Source organism: Crassostrea angulata, chromosome 7 (genome assembly GCF_025612915.1).
Source record: "Crassostrea angulata isolate pt1a10 chromosome 7, ASM2561291v2, whole genome shotgun sequence".
NCBI classification, from domain to species: Eukaryota; Metazoa; Mollusca; class Bivalvia; order Ostreida; family Ostreidae; genus Magallana; species Magallana angulata.
The window spans coordinates 7,515,515-7,539,183 of NC_069117.1; the positions used below are offsets into that span (position 1 = coordinate 7,515,515).

The 23,669-nt window shown below is 34.5% G+C and overlaps 2 protein-coding genes across 3 annotated transcripts in view; both read right to left on the reverse strand.

Annotated features, from left to right (window-relative positions):
* Positions 1-11,512, reverse strand: part of LOC128192583 (arginine--tRNA ligase, cytoplasmic-like) — a 41,535-nt gene extending 30,023 nt beyond the window's left edge. Inside the window, exons 1-10 of the mRNA XM_052865373.1 lie at positions 11,373-11,512; positions 7,768-7,914; positions 7,299-7,481; positions 6,836-6,925; positions 6,425-6,603; positions 6,133-6,316; positions 5,003-5,132; positions 4,614-4,718; positions 4,182-4,360; positions 1,942-2,051 (exon numbers count right to left, since the gene is read on the reverse strand). Coding sequence (XP_052721333.1) covers positions 1,942-2,051; positions 4,182-4,360; positions 4,614-4,718; positions 5,003-5,132; positions 6,133-6,316; positions 6,425-6,603; positions 6,836-6,925; positions 7,299-7,481; positions 7,768-7,914; positions 11,373-11,414 — 1,349 coding nt within the window. The 5' untranslated portion in view covers positions 11,415-11,512. The remainder of the gene's footprint in view (positions 1-1,941; positions 2,052-4,181; positions 4,361-4,613; positions 4,719-5,002; positions 5,133-6,132; positions 6,317-6,424; positions 6,604-6,835; positions 6,926-7,298; positions 7,482-7,767; positions 7,915-11,372) is intronic.
* A 1,156-nt stretch (positions 11,513-12,668) lies between these two features.
* LOC128191590 (low-density lipoprotein receptor-related protein 6-like) lies at positions 12,669-22,601 on the reverse strand. 2 transcript variants are annotated; one of them, XM_052863725.1, is made up of 20 exons: positions 22,370-22,597; positions 21,613-22,063; positions 21,021-21,273; positions 20,562-20,709; positions 20,308-20,418; positions 19,702-19,953; positions 19,269-19,419; positions 18,920-19,048; positions 18,615-18,723; positions 17,983-18,121; positions 17,240-17,359; positions 16,071-16,298; positions 15,608-15,788; positions 15,327-15,454; positions 15,038-15,194; positions 14,802-14,914; positions 14,566-14,691; positions 14,174-14,344; positions 13,520-13,682; positions 12,669-13,433 (listed from the first exon to the last, which is right to left on the reverse strand). In XM_052863725.1, exons 1-20 carry the CDS (start codon positions 22,419-22,421, stop codon positions 13,163-13,165), a joined length of 3,453 nt encoding a protein of 1,150 aa, XP_052719685.1. In that variant the 5' UTR covers positions 22,422-22,597; the 3' UTR covers positions 12,669-13,162. The 2 variants fall into 2 exon arrangements, with proteins under 2 accessions (XP_052719685.1, XP_052719686.1); XM_052863726.1 differs by lacking the exon at positions 13,520-13,682 and having other exon boundaries at positions 13,278-13,433; positions 22,370-22,601.
* Positions 22,602-23,669: the final 1,068 nt, after the last annotated feature.

Below are 23,669 nucleotides of genomic sequence, written 5' to 3' on the forward strand. Positions count from 1 at the left end.
AAGGATTGGAAAACAATTTAGTCAAGATTATATAAAACAATCAAGTTTCATTTCTTGTTTGTCATCTGGACTAAAATAAAATGTTTGAACAGCACTGCCAGGGCTGTTTAAAATGTGTATAAACATCACAGTGCAACACTAGCACTTAGCAGAGAAACACTTCCCCTCCCCTGGATACCCTACTGATTGATCAGACCGCTTAAAAAATAGATTGATAATTAAGTTGAATAACTGGAAAAGAAAAGGGAAAGTTGTGTACAGAAAATAGGTAAGGAGTGGACACCCTTGGGATTCCTGGAACTACGCACCCAGAAAAAATCATACACTTAGTATAATTGGATAGTGTGGCTCCATCAACACTTTTGGAAAGTTTTTCTTCAATTGATACAAATTGAGTTCTGTTAATATGTATTTATGTAAATGAATCTACTCATAAAAGATAAAATTGACAGAATGGAAGCAAAATAGTTAATATAATGCTTTGTACAATAAGACTCAATCTCTCTAGTATACATCTTTTTTTTGCCTACTATAAAATCCTTTATTACTGAAATATTGAGTAATTTTTTTTAAGAATATGATAAGTCTATTGTCACATGATTACGCTACATTAAAAATTCTCAGACTGTTAAAAAACACATTTTTAAAAACACAAATTTAAAATCTGCTCACTACAATTTCATTATACAACTATTATTTTTCACACGACACTTTGTCATACAATACTCAAACAAGAGATCTTTGTGAAACACTTTTACCCCCCCCCCCCCCTTCCTCCCTTGGAAACATTCATGAAGAAAATGAACAGAAAATGCATATGATTGGAATTTTTTTTTAAATCCAAGGAGTGTAACTCAGTTGAAAATGGCTCTCTACCCAAAATTGAAGTTGACCTTGATATTATCCTGATAAATCTGTAGACCAAATTTCATTTCAATACGTGCTACCTTAGCAAAGAAAATCAACATAAACTGCAAAAACCAGGTACCGGTAATTGGAATTGTTCTATGTTTAAATCTATTTGGAAATATACCAATATTCTTTCCTTTTATATCTTACATACTAACATTAAAGGGAACAGTTAAAAATGGTTTTTAAGAAATGAAAATTGCCTATCTTAGATATTTTTTTTAAGTAGACAAAAATTTACGTTAAGAAACATAAAGATATCAAAAGGTCAGAATTATATGATTAATTCCCACAAAGGAATACTTTTATTGTGGTAATACAACCATTTCTATTACAAGTGTCTATAGCGACACAAATAACATACAATCTTATGGAAGGTCATCCATCTTTATAATTGGATTTGTTCACACTGAAAATGCTATCATATTACACATGTATACATATTTAATATTATGTATTCTTTGGAAAGTTAAATCAATTCAAATTCAGATGAGCACATCCCAGTCAAATCTACAACTTTCTGTCCATTAGGCTGTCATGGAGGTTTATTTATTTGGCTTTCCTTGTGATCCTATTTGCCATCATTCACAATGACAACCCAACAATAACACTCAAGGTATGGACATAATTGCACTAGAAATATGAACACAAAGGGCTAAGAATTTAAAGTCCTGATTGGCTAACTGATTGATGAGAGCATTAATGGTCTTTCACTTTCAATAAGTGATAATCCTATAAATGCTGTCAGATAGATTGTGTGAATTGCGTACCACACACAAAATGCTTTCAGGACATTTATGAAAAATTGTTTGATTGCCCTCTTTGAACTCTGGATCAGTAGGGAAGGAAATTAACTGTATGACCCTTTATCAACCCCTCCAATTCTGCAATTCAATCAATTTAAGACTGGAACCTCCTGTTGCAATAAAAATGCTAACTATTGTAATAACTATTGGAAGTAATGCATGTCTGACCAAGTCATAGTTCTCGCATTAACAGTAGTAGCACCACATTTAGAGGTCCGATACTTACTTGTCTTCGCCTAGGACCACTCCGAACGCCACGTGTTCCACCCGTGTCAGCTTCTTGTTGTACCACCCAAGGTCCTCAGCAGCGGCAAACACTTGCTGAAGGTGGGAACCCTGTTCAAAAAATCAACCTTAATGTATTTGTTGAATGACATTGAAAATGGTAGTGAAAGCTTAATGTGCTTAATTATATTTTTCATGATCAAAAAAAAAAGATGTACGTAAATGAAGTGCATTGTAAACTACTGCATGAACAAACAAAAGTCGTGATTTTATGTTCAAATTTTGAGAAGGGCTGTGTTAATATTTTCATGAAATTTAATAAAATCAATACTTTAAAGTACTAAGAACTCGATGTACCTTTGAAAAATGTTAACCTAAGAACTAAAAATCTATAAAAGTCATGCTGAGTATCAATATAAGTCTAACGGATGTTGCTCCGATAAGCCCTACAAAGGGAAAGACAGATCTAAACAGATAAACTGGTACTGGTAACCTTTTCTTTTATGCAGACAAAGCAATCTAAAGCAAATCTAAAGCAAATGGGAAGTAATCTAAAACTGATTATAAAGAGATCTAATATGACCTTCACATTGACATGGTTCAACATCACTGCATACCATAACTAAAAGCTCTGTTTAAGTAAAATACATGTATTAGCAAAATAGGGCTAAGTGGAAAGTATTTATTTATATGCTCTTAATAAAGGATTTCTGTGTGATCCGATATGACCTTGACACTTGACCTACAAACATCATTCAAGGTCACTGCATACTATTTGATCAAAGGTGTCATGTGAGTAAAGTCTGAGCCAGATTGATGCAAAGGGAGAAAAGATATCCTCCAGACAAGGATTTTTCATATAATTCTGCTGTGACCTTGAAATTGGTTTCAAGGTCACTACATAACATTTACTCAAAAGCTATGTTTATGAAAAGTATGGCTCATTGGTAAGTATATATATATATATATATATATATATTTAGAATTTTTGCATCAATATGACCTTGACCTACAAACTCATTCAAGGCCATGAATGGACCTAGGGGAGAGAAGATATGCCCCGGACAAGGATTTTATATATAATTCTGCTATGACCTTAACCTTACATAGAAACACAAAACAGTACCTGTCCTGCATCTAGTACATAGATCAGCTATATAGATACACACAACAGAACCTGTCCTGAATCTACTATATAGATACACACAACAGTACCTGTCCTGATTCTATTATATAGATACACACAACAGTACCTGTCCTGTATCTACTATATAGATACACACAACAGTACCTGTCTTGTATCTACTATATAGATACACACATCAGTACCTGTCCCGAATCTATTATATAGATACACACAACAGTACCTGTCCTGAATCTACTATATAGATACACACAACAGTACCTGTCTTGTATCTACTATATAGATACACACATCAGTACCTGTCCCGAATCTACTATATAGATACACACATCAGTACCTGTCCTGAATCTACTATATAGATACACACAACAGTATCTGTCCTGAATCTACTATATAGATACACACAACAGTACCTGTCTTGTATCTACTATATAGATACACACATCAGTACCTGTCCCGAATCTATTATATAGATACACACAACAGAACCTGTCCTGAATCTACTATATAGATACACATAACAGAACCTGTCCTGAATCTACTATATAGATACACACAACAGTACCTGTCCTGAATCTACTACATAGATACACACAACAGTACCTGTCCTGAATCTACTATATAGATACACACAACAGTATCTGTCCTGAATCTACTACATAGATACACACAACAGTACCTGTCCTGAATCTACTATATAGATAAACACAACAGTACCTGTCCTGAATCTACTATATAGATAAACACAACAGTACCTGTCCTGAATCTACTACATAGATACACACAACAGTACCTGTCCTGAATCTACTATATAGATACACACAACAGTATCTGTCCTGAATCTACTACATAGATACACACAACAGTACCTGTCCTGAATCTACTATATAGATACACACAACAGTACCTGTCCTGAATCTACTATATAGATAAACACAACAGTACCTGTCCTGAATCTACTATATAGATAAACACAACAGTACCTGTCCTGAATCTACTATATAGATAAACACAACAGAACCTGTCCCGAATCTACTATATAGATACACACAACAGTACCTGTCTTGTATCTACTTTATAGATACACACAACAGTACCTGTCCTGCATCTACTACATAGATCAGCCAGTCCGCCTTTTCATCAAACAGTCGATGCCGAATGGCGGCCATGTCGGATGTGTCGTAGGTAAATCCTCCATCTGATTTAACAATGGTCATAGGAACTGAACATCCTGGTACAAACATGATCTTCCTCCCATCATCCAGCTCTAGCTTCCCTGTATCAGACAAAGAAGCTTAAAGGTTACAATGCTCACCTGGATACAACAATTCTAGTGTTTGCTTCCTGCAGCGATGGGGTTTGGTTTTCAAATTTTTGCAGTGACATGGTGAGATTTCAGATTGCTAAAGATCTAATGGCATTACTTCATGTTTGGCAAAAAATGGGGAATTTAATTTAATTTAATAAAGACCTCTTCCAGCCAGAGTAGGCAAGTACCCAGTATCCATTTGTAAGCTATTTACACTGACCTTTCTCTTCTAGTAACTTGACCACATCTTTCATCAATTCTTGGTAGAACGATTCTCCTCTTTCAATTATAGACACACCAAGACGGTCATATATCTTTTGGAACTCTGTCAAAAGAAGTAGAGGAATTCATCAAAAAATAGTCATTAGTACATTGCATATCATTTTGAAATGTTGATGGCAATAGAATACTAGTAAAGTTTTGTTGGAATGAATATTACATGAACATGTTACTCACCATATCAAAATCTGAGAAAATGTATTTAAAGACAAGGTTTTAATTACAGCTGGTATTAAAAAAAATTCTAAGCATTTCCCTCTCTCTCTCTCTGACATTTCGCTGATAATTTCAGATAATTTGTTTTTAATATTAAAAAAATTGAGGACAGACCTTTTCGTGAGACATCACAAATAAGTTTCCAGGCATTGATGTGATCTTTGTCGTAGCTCTGTAACTGAACCACTGCTTCATATGCCTTCTTTTTGAATGCTTCATCGGAATCAAATCGAGCTTTTGACTCCTAAAAGAAAATCCGAAATACATCAAATCATAATGTAAATAAAAATGTAAATTACACAAAGACTAACACAATTCTAATGTTTAATCACTTGAATCTTCAGAGTTATTTAATGAAATATCCCCATAATCATATACATTCCTTCAATTTAGAAAAGTCCATACTGTAATATCTCCAGATTTTACATACTATATCAATAATCCAGTTTTTAATTAGTCATTGAGGCAGTGCCACTTAGATAAATCTAAAGGTAATTTCTAACAGCAATGGGGAATTGGTTACAGACTGGTCTACTTTTAGGGGATCTATTTGGTCACTGAGAGAAATTTCATGTTCACCATATAACTGTTTCAAGATTTGGATTTATCAGCCTTTCAAGGCAGAGAAATACTAGGATACAGACTTTTTATTAGCAATTCTATATTTTGGAAATTTGAATAGGTTACAGATTAGATGTCAATAAGATAAAAATACATTGCATTTTATTAATCATTGTTACGGTAAAGGTTAAAAATAATGACACAATTAAATTACTACAATTAATCCATATGCAAATAAGTCAGGGTCATAGGGAAGGCCAGGGTAAAAAAAAATTACAGTAGAATTATGCATACCCTCGTGCATCAATAAAAGTAGGTAATTGTTTCTTTGAAACTGAGCTAAATGCAAATGAAGAAAGCATGATAGAAGGACAACAGATTGACCGATGGATGTTGAATAGACATGATAAAACAATGTATGCCTGGACAAATACATAGTGGAGCATAAATGTACTCTGGACTAACAATCAAAGCAGTCCTACGGTTGTGGTAATAAAAGGAAGAGGAATAACTCAAAAGAAACTGATTATGTTGAATAAATCAAACAAGTTAGATTGTTACTAAATACAAATCTGACTTGGTTTCTATTCTGGTTAGAGCTCAACATCATTCAACAAAAGATATACATAGAGTAACACCTACTGCCAATGGTTCTGAAATCAATCTTGTTTTTGACTGTGTACCTTGTAGAAAGCCTGCAGGTCACCAATGGGTGGGGAGACCACCTTGTAATTAGGAAATTTGTCCTTCAGGTGGGCGATGAGCATGCCAAACTGAGTGCCCCAGTCTCCAAGGTGATTAATCCTCACAACATCATGGCCGACCCATTCAAGCAGACGGCAGATACTTTCTCCAATAATTGTAGACCTGCCAATATATTTGTCTATGATATTATCTTGACTGAGTGCTTATAAAAGGAGAAACAAACTTCCTTCGTTTTTAATATTCAATATATCTATATCTAAAAGTATTTACCTAAGATGTCCCACATGCATTTCTTTGGCGATGTTAGGGGAGGAGAAATCCACGAGTGCCCTTCGTTTGACCCCTAACCTTGGTGGCCTTACCCCTCGGTTCAACAGCTCACCCACTTGGTCAGCTACAAAGTCTTTGTTGAGAAATATATTGATAAATCCTGGCCCTTGAACCTCAACCTGCAAAATGTACAGATATGTATACCTGGTACATGATAATTCACAGCAAATTTATTTATATTGCCAATGTGTAGTACCTATAACATTTTTAAAAAATAATTATTTACTGTGACTTTTCTTGCTCAGAATATTGAGCATTCATCTTAAAGTTTAGCAGTTTCTGCTCATATTAATGCAAAGTAATTTCAATTTAATGATTCAGTAACATTAATTCAAATTATTCGGTACATACCTTTTCAAAGTAGTCAGACTGAGGGAGGTGTTGAATGATTTTGTCTGCAATGTCACGTGGATTGGCTCCTTGTCCCTTTTCCTTTAGAATCTGTAAAAAAAAAGCAATGAATTAGAATGTATCATATTTTATAACTTTAACAACAATTCTTATTAATACGAACATGTATACACATGATGTGACATCAACAAGACCCAAGTAAATGGAAATGTTTTCTTTACATAAAATAGTCAATTTTATATCATACTGAGCTCAGAAAAAAATGACAGCAATGTCAAAATATCATGATTATGGAGGATAACCATGAAAAGTTTATCAAATCAGGGGTCAATATTTCACATCCACAGTTTTGAAAAGAAAAGGGAGTTATATTAATAACTGTTTTTAAGACATTATTTCTAGCAATTCATGGTCACTCAGACTCATTGGTAATTTAAGGATCAAGTAACAGGTTTGTTCATACCTTGGCAATGTTCATTGCACTGTTACACTGATAGTCAGCAAATTTTGAGCTACCCTGTATCATTACAGGTGGGTTATCGACATCAGGGAAGGCCTTACGAATCGCCAGCCCAAACACGTCCTCCACGAGGCTGCTGATACTGATCATGTGGTTGGGTTTTCTGGACTTCTCTGTTGCTATACTCTTAAATATATAAAATAACTACATTTCTTATACAAGTCACCATAATCATCAAAACTTCCTTTCTTTACAAAATGAAAGTAAAAGCAAATACATATTAATTAGATCCAAGGTGAATGAAGGTTAAGCTTATTACACAATTTGCAATTACCGTACTACAGCAATTGTGTTAAAACAAAACTGCCAAAATTCAAGTCTTTAAGAGGAAAAATCCAATTCATTACGTATACCATGAGAATACAAATGTCAAACACAACCTGCCCTCAATAATAATTCGCTGACATCTTACCCTTTTTAATATGTTGATCTGATATTTGAGCTTGGAATTCTCATTCTGTAGAGCTTCCAACTGAGGGGACACCACCCCCTCCGCCAAGAGCTTCTGAGGGTTCTGTAGGGTCTGTATCTCTTCTTCCAGTCTCTTGATCTCAGCCTCCTATTAAAGATGAAGACAATTACATGTTTTAAGTAAAGAAATAATTGGTTTCTTCCTTGATGCATATGCAGCATCATTTCTAAATATATTGTTATTCACAAATAGTTCATCAATTTAGATGAATTGCCATATTTGATCATGTTGATTGGCTAAAGAAATTTATCTCAATTGTAAAACACAATTTGCTTATGTCACAATATGATCAGGTCCAGCACAATCTCATGATTTAGTCATAAAGCTTGAAAAAGTATTATATCTTAACAAGATCACCACAAAGCGAAGCATCCTCTAGCAAATGAAATATTGCACGGGGAAATGCATTACATGTATTTAGGAATATACATGGAGTTGAAGAGAACAAATATCTTTCTTCTTAAAACCACTTTGAATTAAAATATTTATTTGAATATAAGTGGTAATAAACTTGTGATTTTTTGTATAGTTCTTATAGTCCGAGACATATATAACAGAGATTGGCATCTCCGCCATTAGGCTAGCATGTTTTCTTGTTGAAAAATGTTATGGGACCAACCTTACTTTGAGAACTACATATTAGTAAATTGATATATTGATCTTAAACCAAATGTATATTGATTTTATGAAAAATGTGCATAGGATTTAGAAGTTTTTGAAACAATAAATTTAAAAATAAGATTAATAAATAGAAAATATATAGGATAGCTATTAGGATAGGATAGCTATTAAACTTTTGCGAAATCTCAGATGACGGGTTGCCTACTGCCACCTGAAACCCCTCATTTAACATTGTTTATAAGAAACAAAATCATCATAAATTAAAAAATCATATAATATTTTAAATATTTTGGTAATAGTATTTAGTTGTTTTTATTCTGATATAACTATTTATTAGAAAGATATACTGATTTCCTTTTTAACTCGGAATACTTTACAATAGGGACAGCGGGATTTTGCAAGATTTTGATCAGTGCCAATCACTGTTATTTATGTCTCTGTTATAATTAATAATTTGGAGAAAAACTGCAGATAAATAGCTAATGAAGCTTTTCTGAATAGCTTAATAAAGCTATATATAAATATTTTTTCAAGTTTATAGCTAAATCAACAGATTGTGCTGGACCTGCATGATGATGCGTGCGATGTGTAAAATATATTTAATACCCTTAACGTTACAATGGGCCTAGAAAATTTAGCACAAGTAACTATCAAAATCTTCTTATGATTATTATTCTCATACGTTCATTATACATTTTATTAAAGTCTACCAATGTTATATGTGTAAAACAGTGCTTGGAACAGTGAACTTAGGTCTCTCTTTGTGAACAGGTGTATGGATTTCTCATTTATTATGTTCATATTCTATGTTAATATATTACATACGTATTTTCCTGATTCACCATATATCTATACTGGCCTGTGACCAGTTCTCACCGAGTACCATTTTTCGCCAGTATATTGTGACGTCATTTTTCGTAAATAATTTTATGTGTTGATAAAATGACGTCACAATGTACTGGAGAGAAATGGTACAGTCGTTTGACCAGTTCCGAATAGGGTACAGATTTGGCAGTACTAAAAATGTGCCTGGGTGTTATATTTAGATATGACTTTTTCGCCGATATACACCATATTCCTGCTGATATTAATGCAATATTGCTGTATCTAATTTATTTTTAAAAAATTTTTATTATAGCAAATTACGCGGGAAGCCATTTTACCAGTTGCGAATAAGCCGATGAGTTCCAAATAGCATAACTGTTTCTTTTCATATCGAATGTAGATAAAAAAGTTTCGGCCCGAAAACCATCCATTGAACCTGTTGAATAACAGTTTTAATGCAAACCACTCAGTTATTGGTATTTTCTTAACCTATGCAGTTTGATTTGCACAGAAATGACAGACAAAATCACCGTAACAATAATTTAGACTGGTTTCTAACATCTTATCGAAATACAGTCACAGCTCCTCCAATTATCATTTTTGTGGTACAATATGATTTATTCAAGACTGAGAAAGACATCTAATGAATTCTAGAAGTATTTGTTTAATCCATCCCTTCATTTAATTCTTAAACAGACGGAAACGAATTGGGTATTCGGAACTCGTAAAATGACGGCTCAATAAATTCAGCATCCACTTATGTTTTCATTTTATTTTTAATCCTGTATGCTTTTGGGTATGTTAGAATACTAATAAACCTACGTTTAATAAAATAAATCTTGCTACAAGTGAATATTTAATTAAGACACCGACAGACAATTCTATGCGCATATTAGCATTGCAATGACCTGGATTTATTACAAAGTGAAAGTAGGTCTACTAATCTCAGACTGATATCAAATACATACATGACAGCTAAAATGAAACTACTGCAGAATTCAAACAAGCATTAATACGTGATTATATTAAGAAATTGATTTTTTTCTCCATTTTTTATTTCATTTATTATTTGTTATTTAACTATTGAACTATTCGGAACTGGTCAAAATTCGTAACTGGTCAAACGACTGAGTGTACTCGGCTAGAACTGGTCGCACGCCAGTATGCCCCATCTATTTTTATTACCTAATCAAAGGGATTTTGTTGTTTTATTACAAATTAAATATTTGCGTCTATTTTGAACTGCCGGTCAATAGACTGCAATCTATTAGGCCGCCGGTCAATAGACTGTGATCTATTGGACCGCCGGTCAATAGACTGTGATCTATGTTACATCCTTTCTCAGGGAATGTATATTCCTTTACATAGAGGCTGTTTTTAGTACTTGGTGAAACCAAATTCAATGTTATCAAAATGGAGTATCAAATAATCAACAGTTTTAAAGCCTCATATATGGTAAAAGACTATTTAAAATCTAATGGGTTGAAGACTCTTCCTTCATTGTGTAAACTGATATTAAATTGAGATGTTGTAATGCATGCAACAGGTTTGGTGCATGTAAAAGATGAGAAAAAAATCTTAGAATATTGCATAATGGCACGAAAACCATCTGCAATATGCAAATTGTAAACCCAGAAAAATTAAAAAAGGAATTAGGTAATAAAACAATTATTTAAATAATGCTTGAACAGTCAATAGACCATAATGTTTTCCCTTGGTGCAGGGAATAGATCATACTGAGCTGTTCCCTGCACCTCGGGAAAAATATTCTGGTCTATTGACTGCTCAAGCATTAAATAATTGTATATAATTCACTACATCCTAAGATGACCACCACCCCCACCCCTACCCACCCACACATTTTCAGATTGATTTAAGGGAATTGCTACAAAAGAGCCCAGGTGATTATGTTCATTTTTAATTTATAACTTTAAATGTTTAATGCATAACATTTCAAATGTATAACTTCAGTCATTTTCCAATGTTTTTGTAGTTAATTTTCCTGACAGACTCCGGGACTGATGTGTTCGTCAAATGCCGGTAAAATAATTATCAAGTTTTTGAAGTAAGGACATAGATAAATGATATTCATTACTAACCGCCTGTTCAGCATGAGCCAGTAACACTGATATCTCCGACATGATGATGAAATATGTCTGCAATCACCTACAGCCCTTGTATTTATAAGGTAGGTTTTTGATGTCCCACGTTGGGTTGTGTATTGAAATTCTAAAAGAGAGACTCATCTGAGAGATAGCAACATATCCGGAAAGTGGGACAGTAATATCAACGCTAGTTTTTTTTCAGGGGCGTCACCTATATACATATTGCAGGTGGATGGTACACGTAGTTTTAATATTGTTTTACATATTCATCATTATTTTAAATTCAGACTTTTCACGGATGTCTGAAAAAAATCAAAGTCATGAAAGTATCAAATTGATGCCTAGGTTTGCTGGATATAAATTAAACATAACTGTATATAATAATATATGGTTATTAATTAGCAGGCACCTTATATTATGTTATATTTTAATAGTTTTCTCGAAAATCTATGACCCCTTCCTAAAATATTATTCTTTTTGATGAGGCAGACATATTATGTGTTATCAGATTAAACTGTGGTACCTAGTCTCCAAAGATCGGTCGATAAAATATGATGACTACATAGTAAACACAATTAATTTTATCAAAGTTTACATGAAATAAATCAATCCAATTAAATCAAATACATGAAAAAGATTTTGATTTTTAAGAGATACTTAAAACTGCCAAAAATTCACAATATGCAGGGAAGGGTGCCATGCATATGAAATAAGTCGGAATGGTAAGGGGGTAACGTGTAAAATAGTTTTCCAAAATTAATCCTTTATTACGTATTAGCAATATTAATACAATTATAATTGTCAATCTGCATGAAATCAATTTATAAATAATGTGAATTATCAACCACTGAGTATATATTTATAAGTTTCTTGTTGTATTTGGTGTAATTTTAAATAGTTTTAGTGAGGAGAGAAATTCTATAAAGTTCATGACATTTGTTTTTCAGTCTGCAGCGGTGGTTTAAAACTTATCGCATGAACTGCACATGTATCACCATATAATTTTATACAGCAGAATTCATATAATTTGATTAACCAAAACAAGTTATGTTTTTAAGGAATAAGGAATCATTCTTTGAGTATTATGAGGTGATAATTTTGGTCGGGGGTGATCAAATCCAATAAAGCCCGAAGGGCTTTATGATAGGTATGATCTCGCCACGACCGAAATTATCAGCTCATAATATTCAAAGAATGATTCCTTATTCCTTATATTTATATAATTACAAACCATCGTATGATTAAATATTTAAATATAAATAAGAAAATCCCGCTGGCGCCTCAATTTGGCGTCATTTGAAGTTATGGGTTATATAGTACAAAATCGATATGTAGTGTTATCACAGGCAAAGACACTGGAAAATGTAAATATAACATGATAAAATAATGGTCTGAAATATACATCTGTCTTATCATTTATTAAATACGTGGGAATAGTCATTATATGAACCAGAATTACTAATTGACCCCTTCCAAAGATTTTATTTGTTTGTTGGTTTCTCTGTGATTTGTGTGTGTGTGTTTAAGTTTTTTCAAGGCTTTTTTGCATACTACATACGTAGTGTTCCACTGATAAATGAATGAGAAAATCCAATGGGCTATAGCAAAACGATTTGTAAAATTTTGCATTTTCATCATTTAATAATAATAATTATATTACACGTAACTAAGACTTAAAAAGGATATACAAAATTAATAATTGCATGATAAAAAAACATCATACAATAAAACAAATTCTAAAACAAGCCTATATAAAATCAAGACTTGAATAAAGTGTCCCTGCTTCATATTGCTTTCAGATATGGACTCTCGGTGTGTTCAGTACACGGGATGAAGTACGTGTCCATATCCCGATTGTCACACGGTTTGAGATACGGATTCTGGGGGTCAGTAGTCCCGCCCCCCGGGGCCTTCATGTCCTCGTACATCATCATCTCGGCTATGGTGTTGTACTCGCCAGACTTGGGCCGGTCCATGCAGCTGTTCTCATACCCCCTGTTCATGAACGCCGAGTAAGGGTTAGACTCCGACGTCACTGAGCTCTCGTAGTGTAGCCTGAAAGGGACATAGATTGTATTATAAAAAAAACAATCACTGGCATCTATAGCAACTACTGGGTATATGATATACCACTATTATACCTTGGTGGTTCCTTGGTTTTACGACGGCAGACAAACCGCCGCAGGAGAAGAGAGACGGGCACCAGCACCATCAGGAGGGCGCACCCACCCCCGATGTATATGTACAGGGAGTACTTCTCAAAAATACCAGACTGGACTTCGTTTGTAAATACAACTGTTGCTGCTGCATGAAAGGAAGGAACGCTCGAACAATGAATCACCTTTATTTTAAAACGTTCCAAAAGACAACAAGAAATAGTACTTATAAGGATTAAGGACAATTTATGGCCACTTTTTTTTTACAGTTCAAGGTCTATCTTGCCTACATCCTTACAAAATAAAACACGTACACGAAAGAATGTCTAAACAAAAAATGTTTTCGGTCATTCCCCTTTTTCCACAAAACTCTTGTCCACTGGCAACTGCTTTAGAAATACAAATTTCTTCCTTTGAAGTCGTAAATAATTATATTGGATTATGGTCATGTTAACAGTCCTACTGAACTTGATAAAATCAAAATAATACAAAAAACAAACGTTAAGTTCCCGGAAGCTGTCCTTAACAAATTTAAAACAAAACGACAATCTACGCACCCCGTGCAGGTGTTACAAAAACTACGTATTTTTCATTACTTGGTAAAGTAATCAATTATGATAATTAACAAAAAACAAACACCTGCACAGAGAGTATCCGGGTTCACGTTCCACTGGCCCCCGGGGGTACAGATCAGGGTTGTGTTGAGGGTGAGCGTGAGGCCAGGCTGACACTGGAACCGACAGGAGAGTCCCGCGGACGGCTCACAATCCAGTAGATCCAGGCCCGTGAGATCGGACGTACAGCGGGGAGCTGGGGAGGAAAGTCCAGTCCATAATAACATCTTTTGACGTTTTACTTTTCAAAGTGAACTTCAAATATTCCAATTGTTTCATTTTCTCATACCAAATGTATTCACGACTAATGTTTCAACACTTTATATTCTTTTTTTTTTTTTTTTTTTTTTTTTTTACATATAACTTTAATATGGTTAAAGCAATCGATTGTACAATAACTGAATTAATCATGCCTACCTCCCACACATGTTTTGTTATTTGGCAGTAAACTGACGTTGTCTTGACACCCACAAATTCCACCACTGGGAGTCGGGAAACAGAACGTACTGCATTGTCCTTCCCCATCAGAGCATGCCTTGTTTACTATTTTTAAAACATAAATTGATTTCACAAAATTGTCCTCTTTAAATCCCCTAAAATGCATATCTTATAACAATACAAATCTTTTATCTTGTTTGACCATACAAACGCACCATCAAGAAAATCGTCGGCAAAAATATCCAGGCTGTCTAAGCGCCCTAGTTCTGGATTGTCCGCCATAAATGGACCGTTAAGACCCGTTGTCTTATTAATTTTTGTCACACTTCTACAGAAGGGGTTGCAGTAAAATAATTATGCATATGGATGAAACACTAAATAAATGCAACATACAAATTTTATAACAAATGTAGGGTTTTTTAAAGACAGAAAATAACTTGTCTGCACATACTGACGATTCCACGCGGTGTAGAACAGGAACTGCCCATTGACCACAATGTCCATCATCAGGGCGCCAGGGTCAGAGGTCAACACCTGTCTATTGCCTCCATCAATGTCTGAAGATTCAATCTGATTCTTTTCCCCGTCAGTCCAGTAGATTCTATTCGCTGATGAAACCAATAGATGTAAAATAAGATGTTTTTTAATTCAGTATTTTCAAACAGCTCCCTTAAGTTAATTGTTGAAATTATCTCGAAAAGACGTAAAACAACTATTCTATAGTAGTGACGGGATATAACCTTCGTAGTCTATGGCCAGACCGTTGGGGACTAGGATGTCACGTGAGACTATGTACTCTCTAGAAGTACCGTCCATATATGCCCGGCCTATTCCGGGAAGTGGTCCAATCTCTGTCCAGAACAGCACTCTGAAATACATTGAGACTGAAAATGTGTAAAATCTAACTGTAAAAACAAATAGAACAAATCTTGGAAATATAATCTACTACGAAAATTATTTTTAAACCCCCTGTTTAATGGATCCAAGACTTGTGTACATATTAAGAAACCGATGAACGCACCCTTTTGACGGATACAAAGCAATGGCCCTGGGAGTTTGGAGGTTGGGGATCAGAGTTCTGTGGACACGTAGGGTTTGATGAATGACTCCGATGTAGCTGGAGTTGGACAGAGTGGAGAGGGCTGTGAAGTAGAGGTGTCCTGTAGAGGCGTCCACCGCCATACGCTCCGCAAAGTAAAAACCTTCATAGAAAAGAACAAAACGTTGACATTGTACAGCAGTGTACAGACATCCATGGAACGTTTCAATACACTGCACTGGATTACATGTATATTAGTAAATTGATAAGGTACAACAAGGCATAGTACTTGTTATTTAAAGGTCCGACAAAGAAACTTCATTAAAGGAGCGAAAAACTTAAAAATTTTATCATTCAAGATCAGGAACATTTTCAACAGCTTGGAAGATACTTTATTAAAAAAGAAATAGAGATGCTTAATTTCTGCATTTACTAGTACAAGTACCTGTAGTATACAAAACTGTCGTGTTCTTTGTGAGTAGAGAGAAAGATTGTATGGTTTTTAGAGTTTGGTCTGAGTAGAGGAGTTCCCGTGATGCTTGGTCCAGACTAAGTCCCGTACATTTCTTGACGGTCAGGGGCAGCCTTGACATCTCGCCCGTAATCATGTCTATTTGCAGTATACGGTCGTGAGAGAAATCGGTCACTACCAGGAAGTCATCGGGTTTTACATCTATTAACAGAGAGGTTACTTAATTGTTCTTTAAAGCTTTAAAACGGAATGTGTAAAATATACGGTAATACTAGTATGAAGTTAAATTTTTTGAATTCGTCAGACTGAGTACAAAAAGTAATCAAAGTACCGAAGTACTGACGGGAGTTGATTTTATCGATTATCATTTATTTTAAAGTCAGCGATATGTGATTTTGCATGGCAAGTAGTATCAGTAATCGAAATATTTCTGAGAAATTGTATGGATCCAGGCAAGATTGAACTCTAGTTTTGTTCAACCAAACGCTCGACTCTCTCCGTATATCTCCGACAAGCAAGAGAGCCTCTCTGTTTTGTCGGATATTGACGGAGACAGCCGAGCGTCTGGTTGAACGAGACTAGTACATTGAAGTCTGGCGTATGAATATATACGACTTCAAAAAATATCTAAACTGTTTGTACCATTTAAAATCTTATTATTTTCATAGTATTAATAAATAGGTTTTCTTGAAAAACAATGCTTCAGAATACATTGCATCTGAATTTATCGATTATTTTCAGGAACTAAGTGTTGTCAGCGGTATTGATTTGTGCTTAGGTCCAAACACTGTTTCACTTTCTGTTTGCCCGAGTAACTGCATAGGAGAGTTGATTAAAATCAACTCCCAAAAATCGATGATTTTTATTTACAGGAACTAAGTGTTGTCAGCGGTATTGATTTGTGCTTAGGTCCAAACACTGTTTCACTTTCTGTTTGCCCGAGTAACTGCATAGGAGAGTTGATTAAAATCAACTCCCAAAAATCGATGATTTTTATTTCATATTTATTACGGTTTAAAAAAATTATTACTTTTATACTTTATTTTTATTTATAATTATTATTTTTTATTGGACTTTATTCGTATTAATTTTATCCTCAGTTATCTTACGTGGTCAATGACGACTGATAGCGCCCCACTTACTGGTACTACACGTGGTGGAGTCCGACTGGAGCTGTGACCCAGCGTCACACTTACACTCTCGGCCTTCACCGGTCGGAATACAGATGTCATCGCAACCACCATTTAGGATTTGACATGTTCCTAGTATTTTGTTATATAATATAAAATAAAATATGAATATTTTTTTGGGACAAATAAACAAATAACAAAAGAAACAATAAAACAATTAACAAAACAACTCCAGAAAGCACTCTTAAAATTAATATACCGAAATTACTAAAACCTAGCAGCATCTTTTTTGAATGAGAAATTTAAAAAGGTGTAAATAATAAAACGCGAAATAACGCATGACTGTAGCATCTCAAATCCTCAGCTTTTTAAGCGAAAAAAATATCAGACTCATCATCTATATTATACTGTTTGATATATAAAACAATCACCAAACAAGGGATTGGAGGACAGAAATCCGAACAGCCAAGTGCCCGGATGAATTAGGTGTAAGCAGGCTATAGTTAACACCGTCGTAAAGTTCATTTGACGTTAGTAAAGTTACACTCTATGGACTAGATTATCTTTAAGGAATAAAATAATTGTCCGTTTGCAAATTTAGCGAAAAGTATAATAAAGAACACTGAAAACTTCTTTGCTTGGTCCTAGTATAAAGTAAGTCCAAAACGACCGTCGGTTTTATATCATAGGGTCACTAAAGCACCTCCGATGGACTTTAATATTTTACTAGCATTGGATCATTTTTAATATTTTACCTTGTAAGTTACTTTGTAGAATCGGGTCAAAAACGACAACTTCTTTTGGTGTTGCAAAAATATTAAACAACACTTCAGATGCAACGGACGTCTGCTTTGCGAAATGGATTTGGTTCCCGTTCAACCAACCGAGGTAATCCTAGAATTTAATTAAATAAAAGTCAGTGCCATGTAATTTCGTCAGCGCAAGGCAGATATTTTCTATACATTGTCTTTTATTAATTTTCAATCTAAAGTTGAAAATGATTACATGACAATTTGTCATGTAATTATTTTGAACTTTAGATTGAAGATTAATAAAAGACAACATTATGATTCCAAAAAGGTTCTTCTTTAAGACTTAAGTATATAATTTGTTTCCTTAAACTTTATATTGGCTTCATGACGTACTTTTTTTTAATAATCAAAATTATTGAATGTCAACAGTGCATATGAATCTAATGATTCTTTTTGATACAATATGAAACACAAAAAAAAAATAACCAAGAAATGCCAACTTTACTTTAAAAAATAACAATTACGTATTATGCACTTCACGTTATTAATGTATTTTTATTTTAACTGATTTGATTTGGTTTAGAATGTATGCTTGAAAAGAATATGCAGAACTGTAAAAGTGAAATAGCAAGAACCTTGTATACAAATATATTTGTCGCATTAAAAGCTATCACGTGGCTCTTTACGTCTGCTCCATTAATCAGGCAGCTTTTGATAAACATCCCATTCTCCAACCAAAATAACCTGCAAAATATCATCAACCGTCAAGAATATGCCTACCACATCGAAATCTTATTTGCCTTCAGCTTTGTTCATTATATATATTTTAAATTCCAAGAAGCTAAGGATGGATCTTTAACATTAAACAGTTTATTTGATAATCAAATGAAATCCAGCAATGTGTGTTTGTCCTGGAACGTTTTCAGACACTGACACCTACCTCTGACTAGAAACGTCGTAATACAGGTGCCTAGGGCTGGTCAGCGACGGCAGGACGACGTGTGGAGACTTCCGGTCTCTGCTTCCCCGCAATATAGCCGAGGACGCTCTCGATATCCAAAAAATATAACTACAATGATATGGATAACAAATTAGTTGTTATGATTTTAAACCAAAAGTCTCAATCAATGAATTTTTAATTAATATTTAATTACAAAAAAGACTATAAGTGAGTGATTATAACTAAATCAGTCAATCATACTGCTTTTTTGCCGCTTGGAAAGCAGAGGATCAGATCTTTATTCATGCAGCCAGACGATTGTACAAATGAGATACTGTTTCATACAAACCCATTCTGGGCGTCAACCGTTAGCGCTGTAGGCTGCTGAAGATTCGAGTAGATGGTTGATATTTGTCCAAGGACCAGTGAAAAAGTTCTAATGGAGGAGTGGTCGGGCTCAATCCACACGAGAGAGTTCGTCATCCAGTCATACGTCAGATCTTTAACATATTGAAACCAACGTATCATACATAGAGCTCTGATATTGTGACAAAGAAACTTTACTTTAAAGCAATATTCCAGTCTTGATTTGAAAAGGATTTAGAAGTATTGTCATGGACAGACTCTTGTGCTTTTTACCGTTCTTGTCACGTTTTGCACAGTTTTGTTACAAGATAAGATGTCTGCATTACTTAATATAAAACAATATCTCATTTTGCTGATTGGCACTGACCAAAGTTCAAACTTAGATGACATGCCTGTTGGTGGTTTTGGATTATTACCTGCAGCGGGCGCAGTTGAAGTAACCAGTCTATAGCGATGCGTGAAAAGGTTGAGCTCGTATAGAGAGTTGGTTTTTGCGTCAGCAAAGTAAATTAATCTTGAATGGGCATTAACAGTGAATGTGGATATTATTGATGACGTCACCATATACGGAACTCTTCCTCCTTGGCCATTGATAAACCTTGTGTCGAGCATGTAGAACATTGTAGCATTGTTTATGATCAGCCCCTTATCATGAAACCACGTCCTCACTGAAAAACATGGTAGAGTAGGAGTACGGACTTGTGAAGCATACCTTACGATGGCAAGACTGGCATATCCTGGCATATCCTGGCATTATAGAACCATTTTAACAAGAGCTTGGACTTTGGGTAGTTGAGTCAAACGACAATGTGACGAAGGTCTGTCTATTTTATTGTAGGCCACTCAGGCATGGCTCTTTGAAATCAATACGATTTGTCTTGCTTTTTAGCAAAGACTACGCAATCGGTGTATATTTCGCTTGAAACCAGCGTCATTTTAACTTGTTTTGACGCAAGAAATAGATCGTTACATCTTATTGAAAGTCCAAGGTCTTGTTAAAAAGGTTCTAATAATCAAAATACCTTTGCATGACAACCCGTCAGCTTCTAGCAAGAATCCCTCCCCACACAGACAGGTGGGACCGGAGGGCGTGTTCACACAGATTTGCTGGCACTGTATCAGAGAGCATGGATCTACAAAAGCACGAGAAATCAAACCACTGTATTTCCCACTTTAGCAAGACCAGTAAAGGGTATACATGTGCATATACCGTTCTCTTTTGTGTAATTATTTGTTTTTATAGTAAACTGGCTAATGATCATAGATACTTATATACCGATAATAGAGGTGTTGACAGCGGCATCAAACACAGTGACCGCGTAAGGGTCTCCCATAGGTATCACCGAGTCGTACACAACGTCCCCGGTATTGGCGTCAATACCAACCACCGTTCTCCTGGCCGGACTGACTCCGTGAACCACGTTCTGCAATCGACAGAAAAATCAGGGTTAAAAAAAATCCGTGTAAGTTTTCTCATATTGTTATGATATAGAACATATGGGAGGCAGCAATTTAAACGCCGAATAAAAACGAGAACAAAATATATTTTACTATTTAAAAAAAAAATAATACAATATCTATAGCTCAGAGCATGTGATGAAGCTGTATAGAACAGAAGTTGAGGGAGCTTCATCCTCGCAAAGTCAAATCTGTTAACTTCCTCAAACTAGAGTGAGGAAAGTAACATATTGCATGTACATAACCCTCGAAATTGTGAAGATAAGAAAGTTGTTACTTCATAGAACTGCAGGCCAGTGATGGGCACGCCGTTCATACGCCGGAGAACTCTCCTGTCGCTGCCATCATAACCACACGTCTCCACCGTGTGTCGTTCGTAGTCCGCCCAAAACACCCGCTTATCCTCCGTATCCAGGGAAAGGGACATCACTCTGATCAGACCGGAGTATAGGAGAACCGTTCTGTTGTTTCCACTCATTGAGGCCCGCTCTATTCGACAACGTGGGTAGTTTTCAGAGAAGAACATCAGTCTGTTGTATACAATTTGGATTAACAAACACGTTTAATTTAGAAACTATTTACGTAAATTTAGCATATACATGTATATACAAACCATCATCATTTTGTCTAAGATTATGATTTAACTATAAGAACCATGTGATTAGTTTTCAATTTGTTTAACGTTTTACTATACTTCCAAAACTAAAACATTCTCAGATGACTCCAATGATGTGGATAGGTAAACTTGAAAGGTTTTGTTTCGGATATTAAAATAATTTCTGCAATGGCCCCCCTTTTACATACTAGTATCAATACGCTTTTAACTAAATGTTGGAATCAACCTTGACATAAGAACTTTATAACCCTACCCGTCGTGAGGATCCAGCGCCAGGCCCTCGGGCTGGTGCAGGTCCCTGTCAATCAGGACTCTGTAGGTCAGGCTTGTGGTGGCATTGGTCACTGACAGCGGCTTCATGGCTATCCAGTTGAGGAGACCGTCACACCAGTAAATATTGTTAGACAGAACATCCACAGCAATCTGACCCACCCAGTTAGACTTCCCCCGGTATACAGGGGATATCGTGAAGGACTCGTTGTTCCATATGCTGTAATTACTTATCTCATATATCCCTCTCTCCGCGGAGAAATACAGCGACCTCTCCGGGCCGGCTGCTATACTGGTGATTCTTGTTTGAACGGGCGATAGATTGAATCTGAAGTTGTTGAATTGGACCAAATTTGAGTTAGGTATTCCCAGGGTGGTTATAAAGGAAGCGTTATTCCAGACTCCCATGACTAATCCTTTGTCTTCGGATAAACCTATTTTTGTTGTGATAATATATGTCAATATCATATATAGAAAATAAAGATAAATTTATTCACAAGAGATAAAGATTTTTAAAAGTCACAACAGTTATGGAGATAGTTTCAAACAAACATGGCACGTGCTTGCTTCATATTGCGAAACGGAAAATATATGATCTTTTAAATTTTGTATTTTATAAAACATATTCTAAAAAAATATCTACACTGACATCATAGGAAATTGCTTATATATAGAATTGATTTATGAAATTTAACATACATGTCGTTTTAAATAAAATTTCATAATTTACAAATACATACCATATATTAGCTGAAACGGTAAAAGAAATATGAACACGATTATAACAACCATTGTGTATCGGTTAGTATCCCCTTGTAGGGCTTGAGCCTAATTAAGAGTTTCCTTTTACGGTGTGTCTTTTTACTTTAAAAGGATCACCACTATAGATATGACCATTCATCCATTTTATTCAAATATGTTACCCTTTTGAACTATACATACCTTTAACTGGATCAAAGACGTCTACAATTTATGATCTTTTAAACGATTAGCTAAAGTTTTCTTATTTTCTGCGAAGTTTTTCATCGTCATGAGCATTTTAAGACTTTTACATTTATAGGTTGATATCATTTTATCTTCTTTATATAATCTTATATCTGTATATTGTAGTAAAACGGTATTGAGATCCAAATGAATGAATGAATGAATGAAAGATCATTTTGCTAGAGTATTTAATTATTAAAACCAATAAATAAATCCAAAATACATCTACGTTTTTTTAAAGCAATATGAGCTGCAATTTTCAAGTTGAAAATTTTTTCACGAAAATGTTATTTTCCGCTAAATTGACAAAAAATAACGTGGCTTTTAAATTTCTGTTAGCTTTATTTTTGGGGGAAAAGACGTTAAGAAGTCTTAATTGCAGCAAAATTGAATTATTGTCATCCTGTACAAAAATTGATTTGCTATATATTCCTTAGAAGAGAAATCTTCCTTCTGACGAAAAGTAATAATTTTTTCAAATTCTATTTATCATAAAAGTTTAAGTTACATGCAGACTTATCATTCTAAAAGGTTTTTGGACCAAAATAAAATTTAAAAAAATACAGCTCATATTGCTTTAGATACACAGTTTTTTTTTTAAATTAGTTCACAGCTTTAAAATATTTTTGATCCAGGAATTTACAAAAAGATGAAGGAATATGAGTTAAAAAATTTAATGTAAATTCACTTCGTATAAAACAAATGTAGCATTTTGTCACTTTTATTTTGAAAAAGCATAATTAGTTTTGAAAATCTTTCAGAAAATAAAAATGACAATGTAATTTTTCTCTACTTTGTGTTCAACAGATGTTTCCTCTATCTGGAATTTCTTTTTTTGAAATTTTATTTTATTTGGAAAACCCCATTCAAAAGACATTCTCCTTACAATAAAAAAATCAAGAACATTAACAATAAAGTAAATATAAGGTGTTTACAAAATAATTTCTACGCAGTATGAACACACATTACTTTCTTTTTACTGGTTATTGCTGGAGGCTGCAATTTAGATGGCTAATAGGGTATAGAACTATATTTCCGTATTGTTAAGTTAAACCG